This window comes from Hyperoodon ampullatus (genome assembly GCF_949752795.1).
Source record: "Hyperoodon ampullatus genome assembly, chromosome: X".
In the NCBI taxonomy this organism is placed as follows: domain Eukaryota; kingdom Metazoa; phylum Chordata; class Mammalia; order Artiodactyla; family Ziphiidae; genus Hyperoodon; species Hyperoodon ampullatus.
In genome coordinates, this window is record NC_136913.1 from 113,476,913 (window position 1) to 113,501,580 (window position 24,668).

General features: G+C 37.4%; 1 protein-coding gene across 1 annotated transcript in view; it reads right to left on the reverse strand.

Annotated features, from left to right (window-relative positions):
- Positions 1-284: 284 nt before the first annotated feature.
- LOC307069799 (olfactory receptor 5J3-like) overlaps positions 285-24,668 on the reverse strand; it is a gene marked incomplete at both ends in the record, with an annotated part of 55,721 nt that continues 31,337 nt past the window's right edge. Inside the window, one exon of the mRNA XM_079728114.1 lies at positions 285-929. Coding sequence (XP_079584240.1) covers positions 285-929 — 645 coding nt within the window. The remainder of the gene's footprint in view (positions 930-24,668) is intronic.

Below are 24,668 nucleotides of genomic sequence, written 5' to 3' on the forward strand. Positions count from 1 at the left end.
CCTGAGAACATTCCCAAATGTTTCCTTCACATCTTTGTTCCTCAAACTGTAGATCATGGGGTTGAGCATGGGGATGACCACTGTGTAAAATACAGAGACCAGCCTTTCCCTGCCTAGTAAGTACTCAGAGGTTGGGCACAAGTAAATGAATACCGTGGTTCCATAGTACAAACTGACATCAGTCAGGTGGGATGCAAAAGTGGAGAATGTCTTGTGTTCGCCCTGGGCTGAGGGGATTCTGATGATAGCCATGAAGACACATGTGTAGGAGACCAGGACTACTGTCAGGGACACAGACACATTAAAACCACCACAAACAGGAGAAGTTGAAGGACCTGTGTGTCAGAGCAGGAGAGCTTTAAAAGGGGAGAAATGTCACAGAAGTAATGAGTGATGACATGGGACTTACAGAAGGTCAGATGAAAGGCTGTGTTAGTGAGGAGCACTGTGTTCATTAGGCCCACTGCATAGCTGGCAGCCACTAGCTGCAAACAGAACCTTGGGAACATGATGATACGGTAGAGCAGAGGGCTGAAGATGGCCACGTAGTGGTCATAGGCCATGGAGGCCAAGAGGAAGAACTCAGTGACAGCAAAGATCACAAAGCAGCTTGTCTGGACCACACAACCAGAGAAGGAGATGGTTTGGCAACCAGAGAAAAACCCCATCAACATTTTGGGGATGGTGATGGAGGAATAACAGAAATCAATAAAGGACAGGTTGCTGAAGAAGAAATACATGGGAGTGTGGAGTCGGGAGCTCACCACAATGAGAACAAGGAGGCCCAGGTTTCCAACTACTGTGACTGCATAGATGAGGAAGAAGAGGGCAAGGAGAATGGGCTGGAGCTGAAGCTCATTGGTGAAGCCCACAAGGAAGAATTCGCTCAACTCACTGGCATTGCCTGCTCCCATTGGGCCACTGCAGGTCTGCGGGAGGGATATGCATGAAAATAGGGAGACGTGTACAGCTCAAGTCCTTAAACAGACACCTGTAGGATCTGGTCCTGGCTACCTAGGGCATGACACACACAGTTGTGTGTGTCAACTGTGACAAATACTTCATCCTGGCTCACTTATTTCTTGCTACCCTCCAGCCTATTGTACACAAGGTTTAAAGGTATGAGAATGGAATTTAAAGTCAGAAGAATGGTTCTTAATCTCAAATTTTGCCACTTATTTTCTCTGTGACCCTGGGGGAGTGTCTTAACCTCTCCGAGTCTTCTTTGTAAACAGGGATAAAATACCAATCTTGTAAGAGTGGTTGTAAGGACTAAAGGTGATGGTAGGTGTATGTAAAATATCTAGCAAGGCATGGGAAGAAAGCAGGTACTCAGTGAATCCTAATTTTCTTCCTCCTTCTACATACTTCTTCTGTCCTCAGCTAAAGTTTAACCTGAATATAAAGTCAAGGACACAAATCTTAGACATGGGAGGGACTCTACAAACTTACTAGTTCTTTCATTATCAGTTGTGTGTTTGAGGGACATCAGGGGATGAGTGGAGGGGGAATATAATATAAAACAATAAAATATAGAGGTAAGAGGGCAAGCTCCAGGGTCAATTATAGGAGGGTTAGAATCCAATACTATGTCTTACTAGCTGTGTGACCTTAGACAAGCTAGTTAACCTATCTGAGCTTCAGTTTCCTCACCTTTAATATGAGAGTACCAAAATTTTCCTACTTCATTAATTTACTGTGAAGATGAAATAATTTATGTAAAGCACTTAGCACAGTGTCTGGTGGACACTAGGCATGTGGTAGCTTTTTTAATGATTGGGAATCTCCTAGTTTGTCTGTTCAAACCACACAGAGGCCCCTTTTAGATTCTGCCATTTGCCTCCTTAAGAATCCTTCCCTAACTTAGCTCCTGTTACTACTCATTGTGTTGTGATTCTCCAGTGTGTTGAGGCAGTAAAAAGGGTGAGAACTACTACTCTAATACTGCTTTCAAGATCTAATACTGTTTTCAAGAGGGAGAAATCCAGAAATCAGGACATCAAAAAGGGGAGTAATTTGCCCAAAGTTGTCCCGGGATTTGATGGAAGTGCCAGAACTTGAACCCAGGTGTCCTGTCTACAGTATTCCTTCCACTTGGGGTAGGTAACAGCCTCTGACCTCTCTTCTTTCAGAAACATGGAATCCATATCCCTATCAGAACACAGGGAGCAGCTTAGAAATCACACCGTTGAATTCTGCTTAGGGCCATTTCTATCCTTTCTCTTAGTCAGGAAGATTGACAATGCCTAACGGTACTTTATTTTAATATTGTTTTTCCTGTTAAGAGCTGAGACAGTGAAGGACAAATGATAGCATTGCACAGAGAATTTATATCAATGGATTTAGAGTCAGAATATCTGGGTTTGAGTTCTGATTCCATACTATTTTTTGCTCTATAGAATTTGGTAAGTCCTTTCTGGGTCATAGTATCTTCACCTGTAAAATGGGCATAATAACACTCGCTCTTCTGTACTCACAAGATTACTGCAAAGATCCAAGGAGAGTCTCCAGGAAAATGCTTTGTAAAGATAAATATAGTCAGGGCAAATATTCAGAAAGCATGCACTGGGATAGCCATGTCAACTTTTAAAAAGTTCTATGATGATTGCTAAATTGCTGCTTTTGAGCCTCCTCCTCCCTGGGTGCTTCCCTGACACCTGCCAGCACACCTTGGCTTTCACAACACTGGCCTCCATGTTCTTGTGGGCTACAAGGGAGGCCCTGGAAGAGAAAAATAGATTATCCTCCAGCAACCTGTAAGTTAATGCTTGTTGCCCTTCGGCCCCTCCAAAGTTGTGGCTGCCTGCTTTTGGCTGGTGTTCCATTAAAGTCACCTTTATGGCCATCTTTGGGAACTGAAATTTCCACGGTACATAGTACTGGTTGTTAAAATTTTAAATATTATCCTGAATATATTAATAAATACCATTAATAAAGTACCTAGTAAGTGCCACACATTATGCTGGGTGATTGACATAAATCACTTTACTTAATCTTCTTAACCACCTTAGCAAGTAACTACTATTATTAGCATTTCCACCTTACAAACCAGGCAACTGAGGCTTGGAGAATTTCAGTGCCTTGCTGAAGATCTCATAGCTGTTAAGTGGCAGAATCTACATTCAAATATGGTTCTGCAATATTCTAATGCTATTGTTGTATCCATGTTGTCTTTTCTAAATATAGAGTCATACAATTAGAGATTGTTAGTTTTTTCCCAAGGAATTTACAAATCCATCCTTTCTCTGTTATCATGCTAATCTTGGAAATAATCAAGATGGTTTCTCTTAATTTTATAGATGATGAATTGAAGCCACAAAAAGTTATGTACTTTGTTCTTGGACATGCATGCATTCATTCACTCAACTAATATTCATTGGATGCTTGGTGTGTTCCAGGCAATGTGACAGGCACTATGGGTATTCTCATGGGCTTTACAATCTAAAGGAAGAGATGGCCAACCAACTAACAAACAAACAAATACATAAATAATATCTGAATAATAAAATTATAAAGAAAACCAAACAAGCTAATTGAATAGAGAGAACTCAGAGTTTGGAAAGGCAACATTAGGTAGAGTGGAAGGTAAAACCTGCCTGAGGAGTTGATATTAGGAGCTAGAATCTGAAAGGAGAGAAGCTAGCCATACAAAGTCCAGAGTACACCCAGATGCTTAGTGACATTGTCAGGAATAGAACCTAGGTCTCCTAGATTCTACCAAGAGCTGCCGTCTCCAGGTGGAAGAAAGTTGACTAGGAATGACTGAATTTGTGGGACATTCAAAGTTTAATCTGCAAGCACCCCTGTCCTTTATCACCCACCTTTATTTTTTGAATGTCTCTAGAAGTCACAAATATTCACCAGCCACTTTTCTGTTTCTGTACTCATTGAAAATGCTTCAGCTCAGCACCAGTGGTTGGGCTTTCTCCAGATGTTCCCTTGGCAAGCGCAGATAAGTTTGTGTGCCCACAACAGTAAAGCCTCTGGAACTAAGCTCCAAGTTATACTTCCCTCCCCACTTCCCCCTCCAGGCTTGGCCTTTTCTGTGTAATTGGCAGAATCATTAATATAGCAAAGTTTCTGTCTTTGTGACTGGTCTCCTGAGATGCTGAGGAAAGTAAGCTCAAGGACTGAGCAGCTGTGATGTCCAAGATGGCTGAAGCAGTAAGCAGAGCCATCCCCAATGGGGTGTTTTCACTGACTCATATTGAGAGTTGGGGGACCTGTAGTCACCACTGAGATGTTTTGGGAAGAGTTGGAAGAATCAACTTGTCTATGAGATATATTGTGTTATAAACTTTTTATCTAAAATACATTCTTAGTCATATTAAAAAGTCTTACCCACAATTAAAATACCAGTTGTTTCCCCAAACATATGGATTCTAGGAATTAAGGATAAATGACCAATACAGAAGATGGTAGTAAGAATATATTTCTCATTTTATGATCTGTCATATTACCTTGTTTACTCAACCTTTTACTCTGATTATAAACTATAAATTACTTTAAACATTAAAGAATTATTTAATTAGTTTTTATGTGGTCAGTAAAGTCTCTGAGTGCCACTCAGTGTTCTAATAACATACACTTGTACCTGAGATATATGTGGCAGCCAGCTGCCTTGTACCATACTGTTTCATTTCTTATCAGACTGGATTTGGTTCTATGCATTTGTTTTATTTTTTCTATTCAATAAATGTTTATTAAATATCTGTCATATGCTTTTCATTGTGTTAGGACCTGGGAATACAAAATCAATAGTAAATTAATAATATCCCCTGCATACACTCCATTCCCACTCCCCAATACATGCACACGTGTGGATGTGCTCACACACATACACACATAGTCTCTCATTTGGAAGGCAAAAGCAGCTTCAGTCTCCTTTGGTGCTGGCTCATTAGCAGCTTTTATAGAAAATACCAAGTTGTTATGTATTTTAAGTGCTAAAGCTATTGATTTTAAAGCAAGAAAATTGTTTAAAAAGTAGACTTTATAGACATGTCTCTTGTGGGCAGATTCATTTAATTCTGTTGCTTGGCTGTGCAGATTTTGTAGCCATTTAAAGGAGAAACTATTTTTTTCTTCAAGTTAAATTGTGGTACATTAGGTGATATTTGAACCAGTTTATGAGCTTCTGTTATGGCATGATGGGCTGACTCACGTATTGAAGAACGCTGCTCCCAAATTTAATTATCTTGGGGCATTACACCGCACAGGCTAAAATGAGCCATTTTGTTCATCACGACTGCAGCCTTTGCTGAAATGGAGGTTATGGGATAACAACTTAAAGGCTAACTCATTAATGCTCAAGGACGAATGAAGTAATGTGCCAGCAGACCAAATTGGAGCCTGAATGTTTTCTTGTAGAGACCTGTATCTCTTTCCCATGTTGTGATATATTAATGGGGATGTCTTTATCCATTGTCACTGCCTGTAGACATTTGAATACCGTAGATGCAATACCTTCTGGGCACTCAGCCTTGCACACTAACTACTTCTCAAACTCCAAGTATCTCTCAATGGCTAGAAGCAAAACTGTGATGGTGCCATAAAATGCCTAATTTATAAGGATTTCTAACAATGGCATCAGTGTAGTCCCTGCTTTTTTTCTCATAGGTGTTTATTAGTGAGCATTGCACCATCCCTAACTATTTGATAGGGGCAATGGAGTAAATTAGTTCTCCAAATTGTGAAGGCTGTGGATTTATGCCTCGCTGAAAGCATTTCCTTCCTTGCAATGCCAAAGTGAGTAACCTTTCTGACATTTCTCCATCTGTGCCATGCATTTCTGGAGGACATGAGGAATAGTCTTGATGATACCCAAATATGTTTCCCCTCTTTGTATTTTTTAAATATTTTACACAATTTTTAAATGTTACTTTCCATTTACAGTTATTGCAAAATATTGGCTATATTCCCCATGTTGTACAATATATCCTTGAGCCTGTCTTACACCCAATAGTTTGTGCCTCCCACTCCCCCACCCCTATGTTGCCCCTCTCCCCTCGCCCCCACTGGTAACCACTAGTTTGTTCTATATCTGTGAGTCTGATTCTTTTTTGTTATATTCATTAGCTTGTTGTAATTTTTAGATTTCACATATAAGTGATATCATAGAGTATTTGTCTTTCCGTCTGACTTATTTCACTTAACATAATGCCCTCCACCTCCATCCATGTTGCTGCAAATGGCAAAATGTTATTCTTTTTATGGCTGAGTAGTATTCCACTGCATATATATACCATGTCTTCTTTATCCATTCATCTGCTGATGGACACTTAGATTTCTTCCATATCTTGGCTATTGTAAATAATGCTGCTATGAACATTGGGGTGCATGTACCTTTTTGAATTAGTGTGTGTTTTTGTTTTTTCCGGATATATACCCAAGAGAGTGATTGCTGGGTCATATGGTAATTCTATTTTTAGCTTTTTGAGAAACATCCATACTGTTTTCCACGGTGGCTGCACCGATTTACATTCCCACCAACAGTGTATGAAGGTTCCCTTTTCTCTACATCCTTGCCAACATTTGTTATTTTTCGTCTTTTTGAAAATAGCCATTCTGACAGGTGTGAGGTGATATCTCATTGTGGTCTTGATTTGTATTTCCCTGATGATTAGGGATGTTGAGTATCTTTTCATGTTCCTGTTGGCCATCTGCATTTCCTCTGTGGAAAATTGTCTATTCAGTTCTTCTGCCCATTTGTTAATCAGGTTGTTTGATTTTTTGATGTTGAGTTGCATGAGCGGTTTATATATGTTGGATATTAATCCCTTATCAGTCATATCATTTGGAAGTATTTTATCCCATTCAGTAGGTTGTCTTTTTACTTTCTCAATGGTTTCCTTTGCTGTGCAGAAACTTTTAAGTTTAATTAGGTTTCATTTGTTTATTTTTGCTTTTATTTCCTTTACTTCAGGAGACGGATCCAGAAAAGATATTGCTGTGATTTATGTTAAAAAGTGTTCTGCTCGTATTTTCCTCTAGGAGTTTTATAGTATCTGGGCTTACATTTAGGTCTTTAATCCATTTTGAGTTTATTTTTGTGTATGGTGTTAGAGAATGTTCTAATTTCATTCCTTTGAATGTAGCTGTCCAGTTTTCCCAGCACCACTTAATGAAGAGGCTGTCTTTTCTCCATTGTATATTCTTGCCTCCTTTGTCATAGATTAATTGACCATAAATGTGTGAGTTTATTTATGGGCTCTCTATCCTGTTCCATTGATCTATGTATCTATTTTTGTGCCAGTACCATACTGTTTTGATTATCATAGCTTTGTAGTATAGTTTGAAGTCAGGGAGCATGATTCCTCCAGCTCTGTTCTCCTTTCTCAAGATTGTTTTGGCTATGTAGGGTCTTTTGTGTTCCCATACAAATTTTAAAATTATTTGTTCTAGTTTTTGGCCATGCAGTGTGGCATGCAGGATCTTAGTTCCCTGACCAGGGATTCAACTCATGCCTCCTGCATTGGGAGTGCGGAGTCTTAACCACTGGACCACCAGGGAAGTCTTATTTGTGTCTTCCTTAATTTCTTTCTTCAGTGTCTTATAGTTTTTGGAGTACAGGTCTTTTGCCTCCTTAGGTAGGTTTATTCCTAGGTATTTTATTCTTTTTGATGTGATGGTAAAGGGGATTGTTTCTTAATTTCTCTTCCTGATACATCGTTGTTAGTGTATAGAAATGTAACAGATTTCTGTATATTAATTTTATATCATGAAACTTTACTGAATTCATTGGTGCACTCTAATAGTTTTCTGGTGGCATCTTTAGAATTTTCTATGTATAGTATCATGTCATCTGCAAACAGTTAATTGTATTTCTAAATTCAAGCAATGAACAATTAGAAGTAAAAATTTTGAAAATATATGTATATCATTTTAAATGGGTCTAAAAAGGAAATTGCTAAGTATTAATATAACAAACTTGTATAGGATTTGTATGCTGAAAACTATAAAATTCTGATGAAAGATTTCAAGGAAGATATAAATGGTGAGACATACCATGAGCACGGATTGGAGGATTCAGTGTAATAAAGATGCCAGTTCTCCCCAAAGTAATCTATAAATTTAATGCAATAGCAATGAAAATCCCAGCAGAATTTTGTGGTTATTGTTACTATGGACAATAGGAATTTCTATATTCTAAATTTTATATAAAAGGAAAAAGAAAATAAAATAGCTAAAACAATTTTGAGAAAGAGAACAAAGTTGAAGGACTCACACGAACAGGTTTTAAGACTTTGAATAAATCTACAGTAATGAATACAGTATGCATTGGCAAAGGAATAGACCCTTGGATCAATGGACCAGATAGATAGTTGAGAAATAGACCCATGCAAATATGGCCATTTGGTCTTTGACAAAGGTATAAAAGCAATTCATTGGAGGAATTGTAGTCTTTTCATCAAATGGAACAAACAGCCATTCATATGGAAAAAAATAAAAATAAAAATGAACTCTGACCTCAAATTCACACCTGATACAAAAATTAACTCCAAATGGTGCATGGATATAAATATAAAATGTAAAGCTTTAAAGCTTATGGAAAACATAGGAGAAAACTTATATAATCTGAGTTTAAGCAAAAGTTCTTAGAAAGGAAATGAAAATCATGATATATAAAAGAAAAAAAATAAATAAGTTCTTTGTTAAAATTAAGAACTTTTTCTCTGTAAAAGGTGCTTCCATGAAGATGAAAAGACAAAGACTTGGAGAAAATATTTGCAATTCATACATCCGACAAAGGACTTGTATCCAGGATATATAAATAACTCTGAAAACTCAACAGTAAAAAAACAATCCAATTAAAAAATGAGCAAAGGGCATAAGCAGACATTTCACTGAAGAGAATATACAGATAAAATAAGCACAGGAGAAGATATTTAACATCATTTGTCATTAGGCAGATGCAAATTAAAAACAAGATAACACTATACACCTATTAGAAATTCTTTTGGAATACTAGTCTGGTGAGAATGTGGAGCAACTGGAATTCTTATACGTTGTTCTTGGGAATGCAAAATGGTACAGCCACTCTAGAAAACTTATTGGAAGTTTCTTATCATGTTAAAAATGCACCTACCATATGACTAAAAAATTGTACTCTTGGTAATTTTTCTTAGAGAAATGAAAACTTATACTCAGATAAAAATTTATATACAATTGTTTATAACAGCTTTGTTCATAATAGTGAAAAATTGGAAACAATCTAAACAGCCTTCAATGGATGAGTGGTAAAACAAACTGTGGTACAGCCATACAATGGAATACTAACTACTCAGCAAAACAAACAAAAAACATTTCTGCCCTGGAAGCTCTCCCAGGAAGCTCTTACAGTTTCAGACAAATGCATTTGGATGTAAATGGTTTACAGTCAACAGAATAAAGGCATTTGACTACATTACTAACTAAAGGGAGGTCAAGATGATTATGATTACCATGTTGTGGATTAAGACCTTCTAGTGGTGGAATGAAAGGACTTGGGAAATAGAGAAACATGAGCCAGAGATAAAGTCATTGGATATTTATGAAGTGCCTTCTGAGCTCATGCAGTGCACTATCCTAGCAATGGGGACTGGTGAACTTAAAATTTATTGTACAACAAGGAAATATGTAAGTGATTGCAGGAGGAAATTAGGTACCAGTCATGCAGGGGTTATAGATTAAATGCATTCATAACAAGTTGAATGTAAAGTGAATAGCCTACCATATAGAAAATCATATTTTCTCACTGACTTCGATTATGACTGGAGAGATGTAATATTTTTATTTTGCTTCAGCTAAAATAAACATCACATTTCAGGTTCCAAATGGTTGATTCAAAAAGCATGCTGCCTTTGTTGCTATATGTGAGGTTTAAGTCTTTCACAATCTCTGAAGTCCAAATGGTCAATCAAGCCACTTAAAATTTCAAGATCTTTTAAAGCACCCTATGAATGATATACCACCAAGCAAATCCCTATTTAATGGACATACTCCCTGATATCAGGTTAGAAATATGTAGTGCAAGGAGCAGAAGCTTGGGAAACAAACAAAAAAGGTTACAGTCTCAGCACTACCACACCATCTGTGTTGACCTTGGGATATAACCTATCTGAACCTCAATTTCCTATATAAGGGACTTTGTTTCCATGGGATCATAATATGGGAACCAGCTATGCTATTGAAGCAGATAGTACAAGTTTGTACCTATATGAGTCATGTAGAAATTTCTGAGACTCATCAGAGACAAGAAAACAAGCCCTTATTTGTACATTAACACTTTAATAATAAAGATTTAAACACACCTCTTACCTTAAAGCAAATATTTCATTAATGGTAGTGTATTAAAAGCAATGCCTTTGACATGAAATGTGTTACTTCATTGGACTTCATAAAATATATAGTCATCAAAGGACTATTGTAAAATGTTGTTTACTTTTAATGAACTAGACTAGTGATACCTCAAAACTTTTAATGAAAGTTTCATCTGAACAGGTGGAAAAGAATGATGGATGGAATTATGAATAAAATTCTATCAAAACTTTTTTCTACAGATATTTTGTTTTGGCATGGAGATCACCTCACTGTAGAACCAGAAAACACCCTCTCTCTTCCCAGGAAGTAACCATGTCAGGATCGTGGGGTGGAGGTAGGTGATTCCATAGCACAGGCTGAGAAGAATTGTATTGCAGTTAGTGAAATCAGGGAGTTCAAAGCTGGAAATCATGTTTTGGAAATCAGCTTGAACTTGGGAGGAATGGCCCCGAAGTGAGCAGAAGTGAGAACTGAAGAAGGAGGGGTGGAATATAAGAGATGGGAGGACTCCTGAGTTGATGGGTCAGTTGAATCTCTTGGACTAGTGACAAGGGAGAATAAAGGGCCACAGAGAGTGACAAAGTCATCACAGGTCATTCATGTTAAGAGAAAGAACGCTGTGATACACAAGATGCTTAAGATTCTCATTATGCTTTAGGACCTCAGAAAGAGAAGGGTAGTCCAGGCTTGGAAAACACCTTTGCTAGAAATTTGAGAATGGAGAAATTGAATGGCCAAAATCTAGGCAGAACTGAAAGATAAGTTGAGACTAACCCCCATGAGAGTGACCATGTCCAGGTTCCCCATCATGATGACAGTATACAAGACAATGAACAGTCCAAAGAGAGGGGTTAAACCAAAGGTAATGCTGAGGAAGATCAGTCATCCCTTGGAGAAGGAATTTTGCCACTACACTGGGATTTCTCTCCCATGGTTTCCAAAAGGCATCTAGGACAGAACTCCCAAGACACAGACTCAGCAATCTGGACAGGAATTTACACTGAGAGATCTTCTGGCGCAGTACCTTGCCTTCAGGTTGGTGAGGGTCTCAACTTGTGATTGTCAGTGCTAACCCTAATGTCTCTGTTCAACCTCAATGATCTTTTATGGCATAAAAAATGTTCTTTGCTCCACATTTATGGATTTTAAATTCCCTCTCTTAAGGGCTGGTTACCAAATTATGGGAAAGGACAGTGAAATTGAGTGAAGCTAGAAAAGGAAGGCTGCAAAACCCAGGAGGCTGTAAAGAGAACAGGTATACTACATCTTCCACTCTTGCCTTTTTTCCTTGCTGTAACTTGCATCTTCGCATAGATAGCAAGAAAGGGGTCAGATCTAGGGCCCAATCTTGGTGTAGTTTTCACTTAATAATTGAAACCCAAAGGATAAGGACCCTGAGAATAAGTTTTGTTTCTGTTTCCCAATCGAGGAGCAAAGTTCTCACTGTGTCACTGCCTTCTCAATATACTCATGTGTCTTCCCAGTCTTACTGGATTAATTTCCCATTTCACAGCTTGGCATTTAAGGCTCTCTTTCTACAACACTTTTCCAATTATTTCCAGCCTTGGTTTTACTGTCCACGTTTATAAAACTTACAGTGGGCATTTCAACCAGTAACAATTGTATCCTCTCTCTGGCTGAAGTGTAAAAATTAAGTCATGAAGGATGAGACAGCACCATCTTTTTTTTTTAACATCGTTATTGGAGTATAATTGCTTTACAATGGTGTGTTAGTTTCTGCTTTATAACAAAGTGAATTAGCTATACATATACATATATCCCCATATTTCCTCCCTCTTGTGTCTCCCTCCCACCCTCCCTATCCCACCCCTCTAGGTGGTCAAAAAGCACTGAGCTGATCTCCCTGTGCTATGTGGCTGCTTCCCACTAGCTATCTATTTTACATTTGGTAGTATATATAAGTCCATGCCACTCTCTCAGTTCGTCCCAGCTTACCCTTCCCCTCCCCGTGTCCTCAAGTCCATTCTCTACGTCTGTGTCTTTATACCTGTCTTGCCCCTAGGTTCTTCACAACCATTTTTTTTTTAGATTCCATATATATGTGTTAGCGTACGGTATTTATTTTTCTCTTTCTGACCTATTTCACACTATATGAAAGTCTCTAGGTCCATCCACCTCACAAGATAACTCAATTTTGTTTCTTATTATAGCTGAGTAATATTCCATTGTATATATGTGTCACATCTTCTTTATTCATTCATCTATCAATGGACACTTAGGTTGCTTCCATGTCCTGGCTATTGTAAATAGAGCTGCAATGAACATCGTGATACATGACTATTTTTGAATTATGGTTTCCTCAGGGTATCTGCCCAGTAGTGGGATTGCTGGGTCATATGGTAGAACTATTTTTGGTTTTTTAAGGAACCTCCATACTTTTCTCCATAGTGGCAGCACCAATTTACATTCCAACCAACAGTGCAGAAGGGTTCCCTTTTCTCCACACCCTCTCCAGCATTTCTTGCTTATAGATATTTTGATGATGGCCATTCTTACAGGTGTGAGGTGATACCTCATTGTAATTTTGATTTGCATTTCTCTAATGATTAGTGATGTTGACCATCCTTTCATGTGTTCGTTGACAATCTGTGTATCTTCCTTGGAGAAATGTCCACCTAGGTCTTCTGCCCACTCTTGGATTGGGTTACCTGCTTTTTTGATATTGAGCAGCATGAGCTGCTTGCAAATGTTGGAGATTAATCCATTGTCAGTTGCTTCATAGGCAAGTATTTTCTCCCATTCTGAGGGCTGTCTTTTCGTCTTGTTTTCCTTTGCTGTGCAAAAGCTTTTAAGTTTCATTAGGTCCCATTTGTTTATTTTTGTTTTTATTTCCATTTCTCTAGAAGGTGGGTCAAAAAGGATCTTGCTGTGGTTTATGTCATAGAGTGTTCTTCATATGTTTTCCTCTAAGATTTTTATAGTGTTTGGCTTTACACTTAGGTCTTTAATCCATTTTGCGTTTATTTTTGTGTATGGTGTTAGGGAGTGTTCTAATTTCATTCTTTTACATGTAGCTGCCCAGTTTTCCCAGCACCACTTATTGAAGAGACTGTCTTTTCTCCATTGTATATTCTTGCCTCATTTATCAACAATAAGGTTTATCTCTGGGCTTTCTATTCTGTTCCATTGACTTATATTTCTGGTTTTGTGCCAGTACCATACTGTCTTCATAACTGTAGCCATGTAGTATAGTCTGAAGTCTGGGAGCCTGATTCCTCCAGCTCCGTTTTTCTTTCTCAAGATTGCTTTGGCTATTTGGGGTCTTTTGTGTTTCCATACAAATTCTGAAATTTTTTGTTCTAGTTCTGTGAAAAATGCCAGTGGTAGTTTGATAGGGATTGCATTGAATCTGTAGATTGCTTTGGGTAGTATAGTGATTTTCACAGTGCTGATTCTTCCAATCCAAGAACATGGTATATCTCTCCATCTGTTTGTATCTTCTTAAATTTCTTTCATCAGTTTCTTATAGTTTTCTGCATCCAGGTCTTTTGTCTCCTTAGGTAGGTTTATTCCTAGGTATTTTATTCTTTTTGTTGCAGTGGTAAATGGGAGGGTTTCCTTAATTTCTCTTTCAGATTTTTCATCATTAGTGTATAGGAATGCAAAGATTTCAGTGCATTAATTTTGTATCCTGCTACTTTACCAAATTAATTGATTAGCTCTAATAGTTTTCTGGTAGCACCTTTAGGATTCTCTATGTATAGTAGCATGTCATCTGCAAACCGTGACAGCTTTACTTCTTCTTTTCCGATTTGGATTCCTTTTATTTCTTTTTCTTCTCTAATTGCTGTGGCTAAACTTTCCAAAACTATGTTGAATAATAGTGACAGCACCATCTTGACACTGTTATGTAGTCCCTGGGATGTGTTGGGGAGCAGAGCCTGAGGGGAAAATAAAAGACCAGGATGTTGACTGATAATGCAATCTCTTTGTGATCAGACTGAGACACTGGACCCATAATGATGTCACAATGGGTATGCCTGGGTGTATATGGGTTTGCTTAACCCAACTTTTTGGGATATTCCAACTTCTCACTCTCTTTGCGTCCATTCCAGCCTCTGTGCCCTTATGCTGACCGATATGCTTATGTGCGTTTCTCTTCTTCTCAGTAGTCCAAGCTTCTTCTCTGTTAAGTTCCAGCTCAGAATGCTCTCTTTTAGAGGAAGCTTCCCTGATTGTTTCTTTCTCTGTATACCTATTTTCCTTCCTTACTCTCTCTGGAATCTTTTAACAATCACACATATGTTGCTACTATGAATAACTGAATTAAGGCCCTCAACTAGATCCCAAGTCCCCCAAGGCAATCTGCCATGGCCTTTTTAGTCCTCTCTCCATCCAATTCCAGTCTCAAAATTTTATTCTTTCTTGGCATGCACAACTCCATTCCCTCTTGGAGGTTCTAATTCTCTCACCATTCTTTTTCAATATTTTGCTGGATACTCTTCTTCTACCCAAACTTTAATTGTTGGGATTCTTTCATTCACTCATTTGTATCTTAATTTGATTTACAGTTACACTATGACAGTCTGTGCATATTGTTCATGAATCTCTTCCCTTCCTTTCCCTTCCCTCCTCTCTCCTTTCCCTTTCCTCTCCCCTCATCCTCTTTCTCCTTGCCCTCCTCTCCTCTTAAAACATCAACTAACTTGAAAGTGCTGATGACCCCTATTCCATAACTTTAACCCAAATGTTTCTCTTCAGTTTCAGTCCTGTTTCTAGCTGCTTACTGGATGTTCTCTCCTAGATATCAGAGAATGTATCCCAAACCAAATATCTTCTACCTCTTTCAACTTGGCCTTCTCCTTGTATCTCTCATTTCCATTAATTGTCTAATGTTTTACCAATTCATCATCATCATTGGCTTTCTTATGATTACCTCCTATGTCTAATCAGTCACAAAACCTTACTAATTCAACTTCTCAGAAATCTCTCATATCTGTTTATCCCCATCCTTGCATGTGTCTACTGTTATTGCCTTAGTTCTGGTCTTCATACTCTTTTATATGGGTTATTGTAATAGTAACTTTAGTTATCTTTCTTCCTAGCTCCCCCCAGTCCATCTTCCACCTGCTTCTAAAGTTATCTTGCTAAATGAATTTGACCATGTAATTCCTCTGCTTTGGAAATATTTATAATTCTCCACTGAATACAGTACAAAGTCCACCCAATTTGGCATAGCAGTTTCAGGCCAACACAATCTGGCCCCAAATCAGTTTTCCAGATGTACTTCCCATCATTCCCTCCATGTGCTCTACACTTCAGCTCCACTTAAGCTATAGTTCTCCAGCACATGAATATATAACATAATGTAAAATCCTCTATTTTAATCCTGATTACATTGTTTTAAGGTATTTATAAGTATCCTAAAGGCAAGGACTATGTATTATTCACCTTTGTAGTCTCAGTGCTGGGCATAAGTAGATCTCAATAAATATTACATAAACTCATGAATGAATGATAACCTGGACTTGAATTCCATTTCTTTTTTTTTTATTAGTTATCCATTTTATACATATTAGTGTATATATGTCAATCCCAACCTCCCAATTCATCACACCACCACCACCACCCCCTGCCACTTTCTGTGACTTTTGAGCAGTTATCTAAGCTTTCAGAGCCTTAATTTCCTCATCTGTAAACTGGGCATAGTAATAATTGCCATCCAGCCTTATAGATTTTGAAGGGAGTTTTCTTTTATGTGTCCCTTTTATGTCTTTTAACCTCTAAATTCTCAAGACCCTACCCTGGCTTTGGCAGACAGTGGCAGAAGCAACAAGGGGAGTGCTCTGGGGCCAAACCCTGAGCAGCAGCTGCAGTGGGCCTGCCTCACAGCTGCTGCCTAGGCTCTTGGGAACTTTGCATTGTTAACCCTTTGGGTGTAGTTCTTGAGAACCCTACAGATTATTTAACCTTTAACTTTTTGCTTCTTGGTTTCTGGATAACCAACACAGATTATTCACCTACCCAATCTGCTTCATATTTTCTGGGCAACCCTTCTCAAGCAGACCATGATTAGATAGATACAACACACTCACCAATGTCTCAGATGAAATGATTTCTTAAGCTTTCTCCATCTTGGTGGCTCTCTTGTAGACATGTTTCCCTTTTTCAGTTAACACAGTGCTCCAGGTATGGCTTGACCTGTATAAAGAATTGTTAGACTCAAACCTCTGTTCTTTTAGACATTCATATTGTATTATTGATAGCTCAACTTGCATGATTTTATTTAGCAACTGTGTCACACCCTTGCCTCACATCAGCCTGGGAGCAAGTGTAAAACCCCAGGGCATCTCTACACCAATTGCTGTCATGACAAATCATCCTGTATATGTGTACTTGATGTTCTGAATCTTTAAGGAGAACTGTGAAATTTTAATTAATTTCTATTCACCATTCCATTATCTTGATAATTGTTACTATCTTGATTCTATTATCCATCTTTTTCAGCTCTCATTCCTGTATTCCTCCCTTCTTATACCCAGCTTTGAGTCATCTGCCTGTTTGATCATTTGTCTGTGTCCTCATCCACATAATCTGTATATTTTTTTCTCCAATTCTTTACTGTGGGAAAATATACATAACTTAAAAATTTACCATTTTAAGTTTAAATGGTTGAACCATTTCAATTAAGTATTTATTTATTTATTTATTACATATATATACTTATCAACTGAATGTGGCCCCCCAAAATTCATATGTTGAACTCCTAACCCCCAAAGTGATGGTATTAAGAGGTGGGGCTTTGGGGAGGTAATTAGGTCATGAGCGTGGAGTTGTTATGGATGGGATTAGTACCCTTATAAGAAGAGACAGGAAACCTTGCTCTCTTTCTGTCTGCCCTCTACCATGTGAGTACACAATGGGAAGGTGGCCATCTACAAACAAGAAACAGGGCTCTTACCAGAACCTGAACATACTGGCACCCTAATTTTAAACTTCTCAGCCTCCAGAATTGTAATAAATTTCTTTTGTTTAAGCCACCCAGTGTGTGTGTGTGTGTGTGTGTGTGTATTTGCGTGTATGTATATATATTGAGTACTTACTACAGTTATATATGCCCAATACTGAAAAATTATGAAACATGATTCCAGTTTTTATGAAGCTAATAATTTCCTTGGGGAAGGTAACAGTTTATCTTTTTAACATATCACTATATTTCTAGGTTTTATTTCACCCATACTATAGCAATAGCTCTCTGCTCCTCGACAGTCTGCTCACTTATGGCCTTGGCCTTCCTGGATCCCCAGTGCATCCTCCAAATTATCATTAAAATGGTCTCTTAGAACTCTAAGCTCATTTTCTCAACCCTGGATGCACCTTAAAAATGCCAAAGGACAATAAAAATGTCAAAATCTGGGTTTCAAAATAGATCAGTTAAGCAAGAGTTTCATGGGTAGGGCCTGAAAATCCATATTTTTGAAGATCCTCACATGATTCTGATGCACAATGAGGGTTGACAACCAGTGCTATAGACTGATTATGCAGCTCTTCTATTTGAAACTCTACCCTCTTGTGGTCACCTCTACTCAAGCTCCTTTGCATGGCTACAGTGACTTCCATGATCTGGCCTGGGATTCATCTCTTAACACTCTTTATGTCACTCTTCATAATTCAGAAATTTATTCTCTAAATTAGCAGTGCTGCTTCATAACTTTATACCTTTTCATGCACTGTATCCTCTGCTTGAAATATCTTTCCCTTCCTTATCTGTCAAAATATAATTCATCCTTCAAAACTTAAATGACACCTACTCCAGGAAGTTTTTCCTGAACGTACTGTCTCTGTAGCTGGTAAAAAATTTTATTGTTACTTATTATAAAAAATGAATTGTAAGCATTTGTTTATACACGTGTCCCCTATTCAACTGTAAAGTCATTGAGGGCTGGGAATGTGCGTTATTTACTTCTGTAGCCCCAAAACGTAGACACTAAATCTAGCACATAGTAGGTGCCCAATACATATCTGTGGACTGAGTTGATGAATGAATGAATGAATTTTTAAAAATGTTTCAACATCTCTAAGACCGAAAAATAAAGAAGAAATAATGACGTAGATTCAAAAGAAGGGGTTTGTCTGTTTAAAACACTCAGTGAGAGGATCTCTATCTTTGGGAAAAGGGATTTTGTCTGGAGAAAACTAGGCTGTACTAGGAAGGATAACTAATTCCATGTAGACAGGCAGCCAAGAACAGGCAGTGGCCAAAGTGTTGATGGATGACAGCTGGAAATATGGCCTGTGAACCAACTAAAAACGACACATCAATCTGAACTGCAAAATAAATCATTGAGACTCCAAAGGCTTTTATTCACTTTAAAATCTCACCCTCTGTGAACATTTAATAAGAACACTTCACATTGTTGTAGCACTTTACCACTTCACACATTCACATACATAATCTCATTTAAACTTCCCAACAACCCTATAAGGACAGCATTATCAACCCTGGTTTAGGATGGAAAAACTGAGGCTCTAATAAATTCAGTAAATAGTCCAAGGTCACACAGATGATGAGTAGTAGATTCAGAACACAAATAGGCCTTGAGATAATAAAGGGAGATAAAATAATAAAACCAAAAAAATATATATAGGGAAAGTAAAGAAAGAAATCCACAATATATACTTTAAATTTCATTCTGGGGTCTATTAACCTCAAGTTTATTAATCTTTTCTCAGTGATGGTAAAGGAATTGGTCAGAGAAAGAGATGCTCCTAGGCTAAGATCAATTGACTATCTATGATGTACTAGGTATGGTGCAAGTCACTTTACATTTAATACCAATGATATCCTTATATGGTAGATATTATTAGCCACAGTTTAAAAATGGAGAAATTGAGACACAGAAAAATTAACTAATTTGCCTGAAGTTCTGTAAAAATGTTGAATCCTGTTCTAACTGACTCTAAAACCAGTGCAACTTAAATAACATTATGTAGTTAATTCCTATATGTTGGTTACACTTAAGAAAAATGTTTTATGAAGGAACTATTTGGAATATCTATTATCTTTTTAAGAAAGTAAGACAAAAAGTCAGAGGAAGAAAAGAACGGTGTTCTGAGCAGGGTTGAAATAATCATGAAAGTCAACCTGGAGGAAAAGTGGGACTTGAATCTTTTTTTTTTAAACATCTTTATTGGAGTATAATTGCTTTACAATGGTGTGTTAGTTTCTGCTTTATAACAAAGTGAATCAGCTATACATATACATATATTCCCATATCTCCTCCCTCTTGCATCTCCCTCCCATCCTCCCTATCCCACCCCTCTAGGTGGTCACAAAGCACCGAGCTGATCTCCTTGTGCTAAGCAGCTGCTTCCCACTAGCTATCTGTTTTACCTTTGGTAGTGTATATATGTCCATGCCACTCTCTCAGTTCGTCCCAGCTTACCCTTCCCATTCCCCATGTCCTCAAGTCCATTCTGTACATCTGCGTCTTTATTCCTGTCCTGTCCCTAGGTTCTTCAGAAGCTTTTTTTTTTTTAGATTCCATATATATGTGTTAGCATATGGTATTTGTTTTTCTCTTTCTGACTTACTTCACTATGTATGACAGACTCTAGGTCCATCCACCTCACTACAAATAACTCAATTTCATTTCTTTTTATGGCTGAGTAATATTCCATTGTATATATGTGCCACATCTTCTTTATTCATTCATCTATCAGTGGACACTTAGGTTGCTCCCATATCCACCCTGATACCAAAACCAGACAAAGATGTCACAAGGAAAGAAAACTACAGGCCAATATCACTGATGAACACAGATGCAAAAATCCTCAACAAAATACTAGCAAACAGAATCCAACAGCACATTAAAAGGATCATACACCATGATCAAGTGGGGTTTATCCCAGGAATGCAAGGATTCTTCAATATATGCAAATCAATCAATGTGATAAACCATATTAACAAATTGAAGGGGACTTGAATCTTGAGGGATGGGTAAAGTTTGCAGTGCCAGCTAGGCAAGAAGGGCATTCCAGGAAGGGATAACGACATGGTTGAAGGTACTGAGGAGAGCGGCATCTGCTGGAGAGTCAGTAAAGAACCCAAGAGCATTGGGTGTAATAGTTTGCTACCATCGAAGAAATGCAGTATGTCCTAACCTTCATGGTTTGAGAAATACATTCTGCCCCCTGAAATTTTGGGGTTTGGGAGAAGTTACTTTCCTGGATACTAACAACAACTGAGGGCCTTTCTGGTACAAGGAAATTGAATTGTTGATTGCTGGACTGTGTTATGAAAGGGAGCAAGCCACCGATTATCATCAGCTCCCTGCAGGGCCCTACTGGCACAACAGTGATAACTGGCAAATAGACCCTGAGATAAGAACAAGAGAAGAAATGAGAGATGAGATAAGTAAGCTTTAAAAAAAAGATCCAAAATAGGTATCTTTCATAGATTAGGTATTTTTTATTGAAAAAGTAATACTGGCACTTCATACAAAAAGTTTCAAAGAGTACAAAAGGGTATTACAATGAAAGCCAGTCTACTTCTGCACATACAAACATATGTATGTATATATATCTTTTTTTAATCAAAAAAGGAAAGACACAGTATACTCCATTGTGATCCTTACTTTTTCTTTAATCTCAATAAGCTTTGAAAATCATTATGTTTTAAACTGAATGAATATTGTTTCAATATATGAATGTACACTATCTGATCCTGTAATAATGGACATTTAGCTTCGTCCCAATTTTTCACTGGTACAAATAATGCTGCAATGAATTTGTATATGTATACCTTTGCATACTTGTACAAGTATTTTCATAAAATAAACTTCTAAAATGAGAATTTTTGAGTCAAGGATAAATGCATTTTTCATATTCATAGATATTGCAAAATTATGCACACCAAAGAGGTTGCACCAATTTATAATCTCACCTACAAGGTATGAAATGCTCATGTCTCTACCCTTACCAACACTAGGCATTACTTAGCCTTTGATACTTTCCAATCTGATGGAGAGAAATGATGTTTCATTATCATTTTAACTTATGTTGCTTTAATTATTAGTAAGGTTACACATATTTTTCTGTGCTTATTGGCCACGTGTAGTTGTTTTTCAGTGAACTGTGTATTTATGGCCTTTATTCATTTTTCTATTTATGTGTTTTCTCTTTTACCTATTGATTTGTAAAAGATCTTTACATATTAAATAACAGTCCACTGTGGATCAGGTGTATTGAAGATGTTTCTTCAGAATTGTTTTTCAACTTTACTGTATTTTCATGAAAAAAAATACATTTAAAATGTTGTATGTAGTTAGATTTATCAAACTTTTTGTTTTCTGGGTTTCGCATCTTCCTTAGAAAGGCCTTTCCACTTCAAGATTGCATATAATTTTTCCATGTCTTTTCCTGATACCTTTACACAATTGCCCCTTCCATTTGACTCCTTGATACTTCTGGAACTTATTTTTGGGTAAGAAGTTGAGAAATCTCTATTCTATGGCATTAATTTATCGAGAGTAGTGTTGCCAGATTTAGCAAATAAAAATACAGGATGTCCTGTTAAATTTGATTTCAGATGAACAATGAATTTTTTAGTATAATCATATGCTAATTATTGCACAGGACATATTTATCTGATTATTTGTTGTTTATCAGAAATTAAAAATTACTGTGCGTCTTCTGTTTATAGGCAATCCTAACTAAGAAGAAAGTGAGGAGTAGCTTAAAAGTATAAAATAAAGTTGTGTAGATTGATGATTAACACTTTCTGGTCAGTGGGAAGCCCTTAATACAGGCACTTAGACATTGGCTCGAGCAGAGCAATTACAATTCTGGGGTGTGAATTAAATGAGCTTGTTTTGTCTTCTGGGCTTTGGCTTGAAAAATGAAACCTCTTAAATAAAATGCAAGGGGCTCAATGGATTTGAAGGGTTTTTTGGCTTTCCGACTCTTCTTTAAAAGAAAAATCAGCTTAATAGAAATTGAAAGGATTATGTTATATTTGTGTCATACTTTGACAATTTTGATATATAGGCTTTCTCGTAAGATTAGTGTTTCAAGTTCAAATTATTGGTAAAGTTGCCAAATTGATTTTATCATTTGGAGTTGGTAGGGAAATGTCATTCTTATTAATCACTTTAGATAATGTTTAAGTGGAATTCTTTGTGATAGATTCAGTCTTTTATTTTTTAAGTGACCAAGTGAATTGTATCTGAAATTTGGAATGTCTGTAATTCATGAACATTTGCTTACCTAGTTCTTTACTAAAAATTAACCTTACTTTTAGAACAAGCTCCTTTACTTGCTCCTGTGGTATGTGAAGAAAAGCATTGGGTCTGGAGTTAGAAGACCGATTAAAGACCCAGATCTACATTTTGTTATCAAGGTGCTATAAAAGTTAAATGGCTTAACACCTTTGATCCACCAATTTCCTCATCTATAAAGTGGGCATAGTAATCCCTATATCATAGCAATTAAGAATGAAATGAGACGCACAGGCAAAGTGCACTGTGCACAGTGCACAGGCATGGCACTTTATAGGTATTCAATAAATGTCCATTTATTTGTCGATACCTAGACATTAAAAATTATATATATTTGGAAAATCATTTCCATTGATGTTTCTCTAGAAAGTGGAATTTTGTTTAGCATGTGATTTCTCTTTAAAGACTGATGAGTTTTCTATTCTCACAAATATGGGGAAAACCAGATAAATATAAAGATCTAATTTTAGAATGCTCAGTATGAAACAAAGAAAACCCACAAAATATACATGTACCAATGGGGTTCCTTCTGTAAATTTACTGAATTGCAATAATATTGTTTGCCTTTGTTTTATAAAAAATAAGATCTTAATAAGATCCTCTTACCTAACTAAGGAGAAAAAACCACCAGCAAGACTTGGGGTGGGGGTGGAGTGAGCCCAGTGACTTTTCTATTGTGCACCTTTGAAATAAGCCTATGCTTGGCCACATCAAGTCACAGATGGAGGGCATTTGGTTTCTGCTACTTTTTTTCTCATTGGAAATTTGTCAAGGATTTGTTGTATGCTGTGGAATGGTTAGATGTGGGAAAAGAGCCCAAGCACTGTGGCTGGCCCCAGGATTTTTGGATGAGTGTTGATGATCTGTAGGAGTAGGAAGGCTGCTGGTGAGAATGTGTGATATCCAAGAGACACCCAGGGAAAGGTAATGAAGAACAAGGCTTCCCAGAAACAGGATTTTGAATGATAATCCCATAGATTATCTGTTGTCACTTTCTCCAACATAGGCTGTACTCCCAATTATAGTCAGCAGCCCTGGGTAGGAGTTAGAAGACCTGGGTTCTAGTCATTAATTCTCTATGTGTTCTGCAGCACGTAATTTCAACTTTCTGGGCCTTAGATTCTTCATCTGTAGAACTGAGGTGGTATGTGTGTGGGGTGTGGGTGGGGATAGCTTAACTATCTCCAGGTCTGGTGTAACAAGAAAATGAGAGAACAGATTTGAGTGTTCTTTGAAAAGGCAAGAAGTGTTATGTAAATACAACTGCAGATATTATTTGTCATCATTTACAGTGATAGCAATGATAATTTGATAATCAAAAGTAACCAGACATTCTTCTTGATTTAGATAAAGTGTGAAGATAGCCTTGGGTAGCATCAAAACCTGGGATTTCTTGGGAAACTTCGGGAGCAGCAAACTGTTCCTTCATCACCTCTTCTTCACCCCTTTTCTCCAGTCAGCTCATGGCCCAGTACAGGTCAAGGAGTCTCTCTTTTTTAGTACCTCTGATAAGGATATAGTTATCTTCATATCAATACCTAGATGTATACTAAAGCTCTACTGAGAGGGGACATTATAGAAGTTTAAAGCCATTAACTTTTCAATTTAATTTGAAAATAAAACTCTACTTCACAATGAAGAGTCATCTGACTTAGGACAATGAAAGGAAAGTCACGTCATCAATCAAATGAAGAGTTTGGGCCAACATATTATTTCCAAAGTTTTCTTCCAGCTTTGATATTTAAACTAAGAGTCCTTGTGACAAAATCTCAGCTACCTTTCCAATCTAATCTCCCCCTGCTCCCAGTCTCTCATTGTAAGCTAAGTCATTTCCTTTGCCTTCCCTTCCCAACCTTGTCCCAGTTGCCCTCCCTCAGCATTTTAATGCACTTTCTTCCAAAAGTAATTTTCATCCCTTTCCTTTTCACCTAGCTAAGCCTATCGAGCCTGAGTTATCAATGATGAAAAAACGGACTACTAACCTGGCAATGTATTAGGTGCTTTATCTATGTAATTTCTAATCTTTACATAAACAATTTTGAGGTGCACTTTAGTCTTCCCCATTTACAGGGAAGGAAGCTGAAGCTCAGAAACTTCAAGTAACTTGCTCGAGATCACACAACTAGT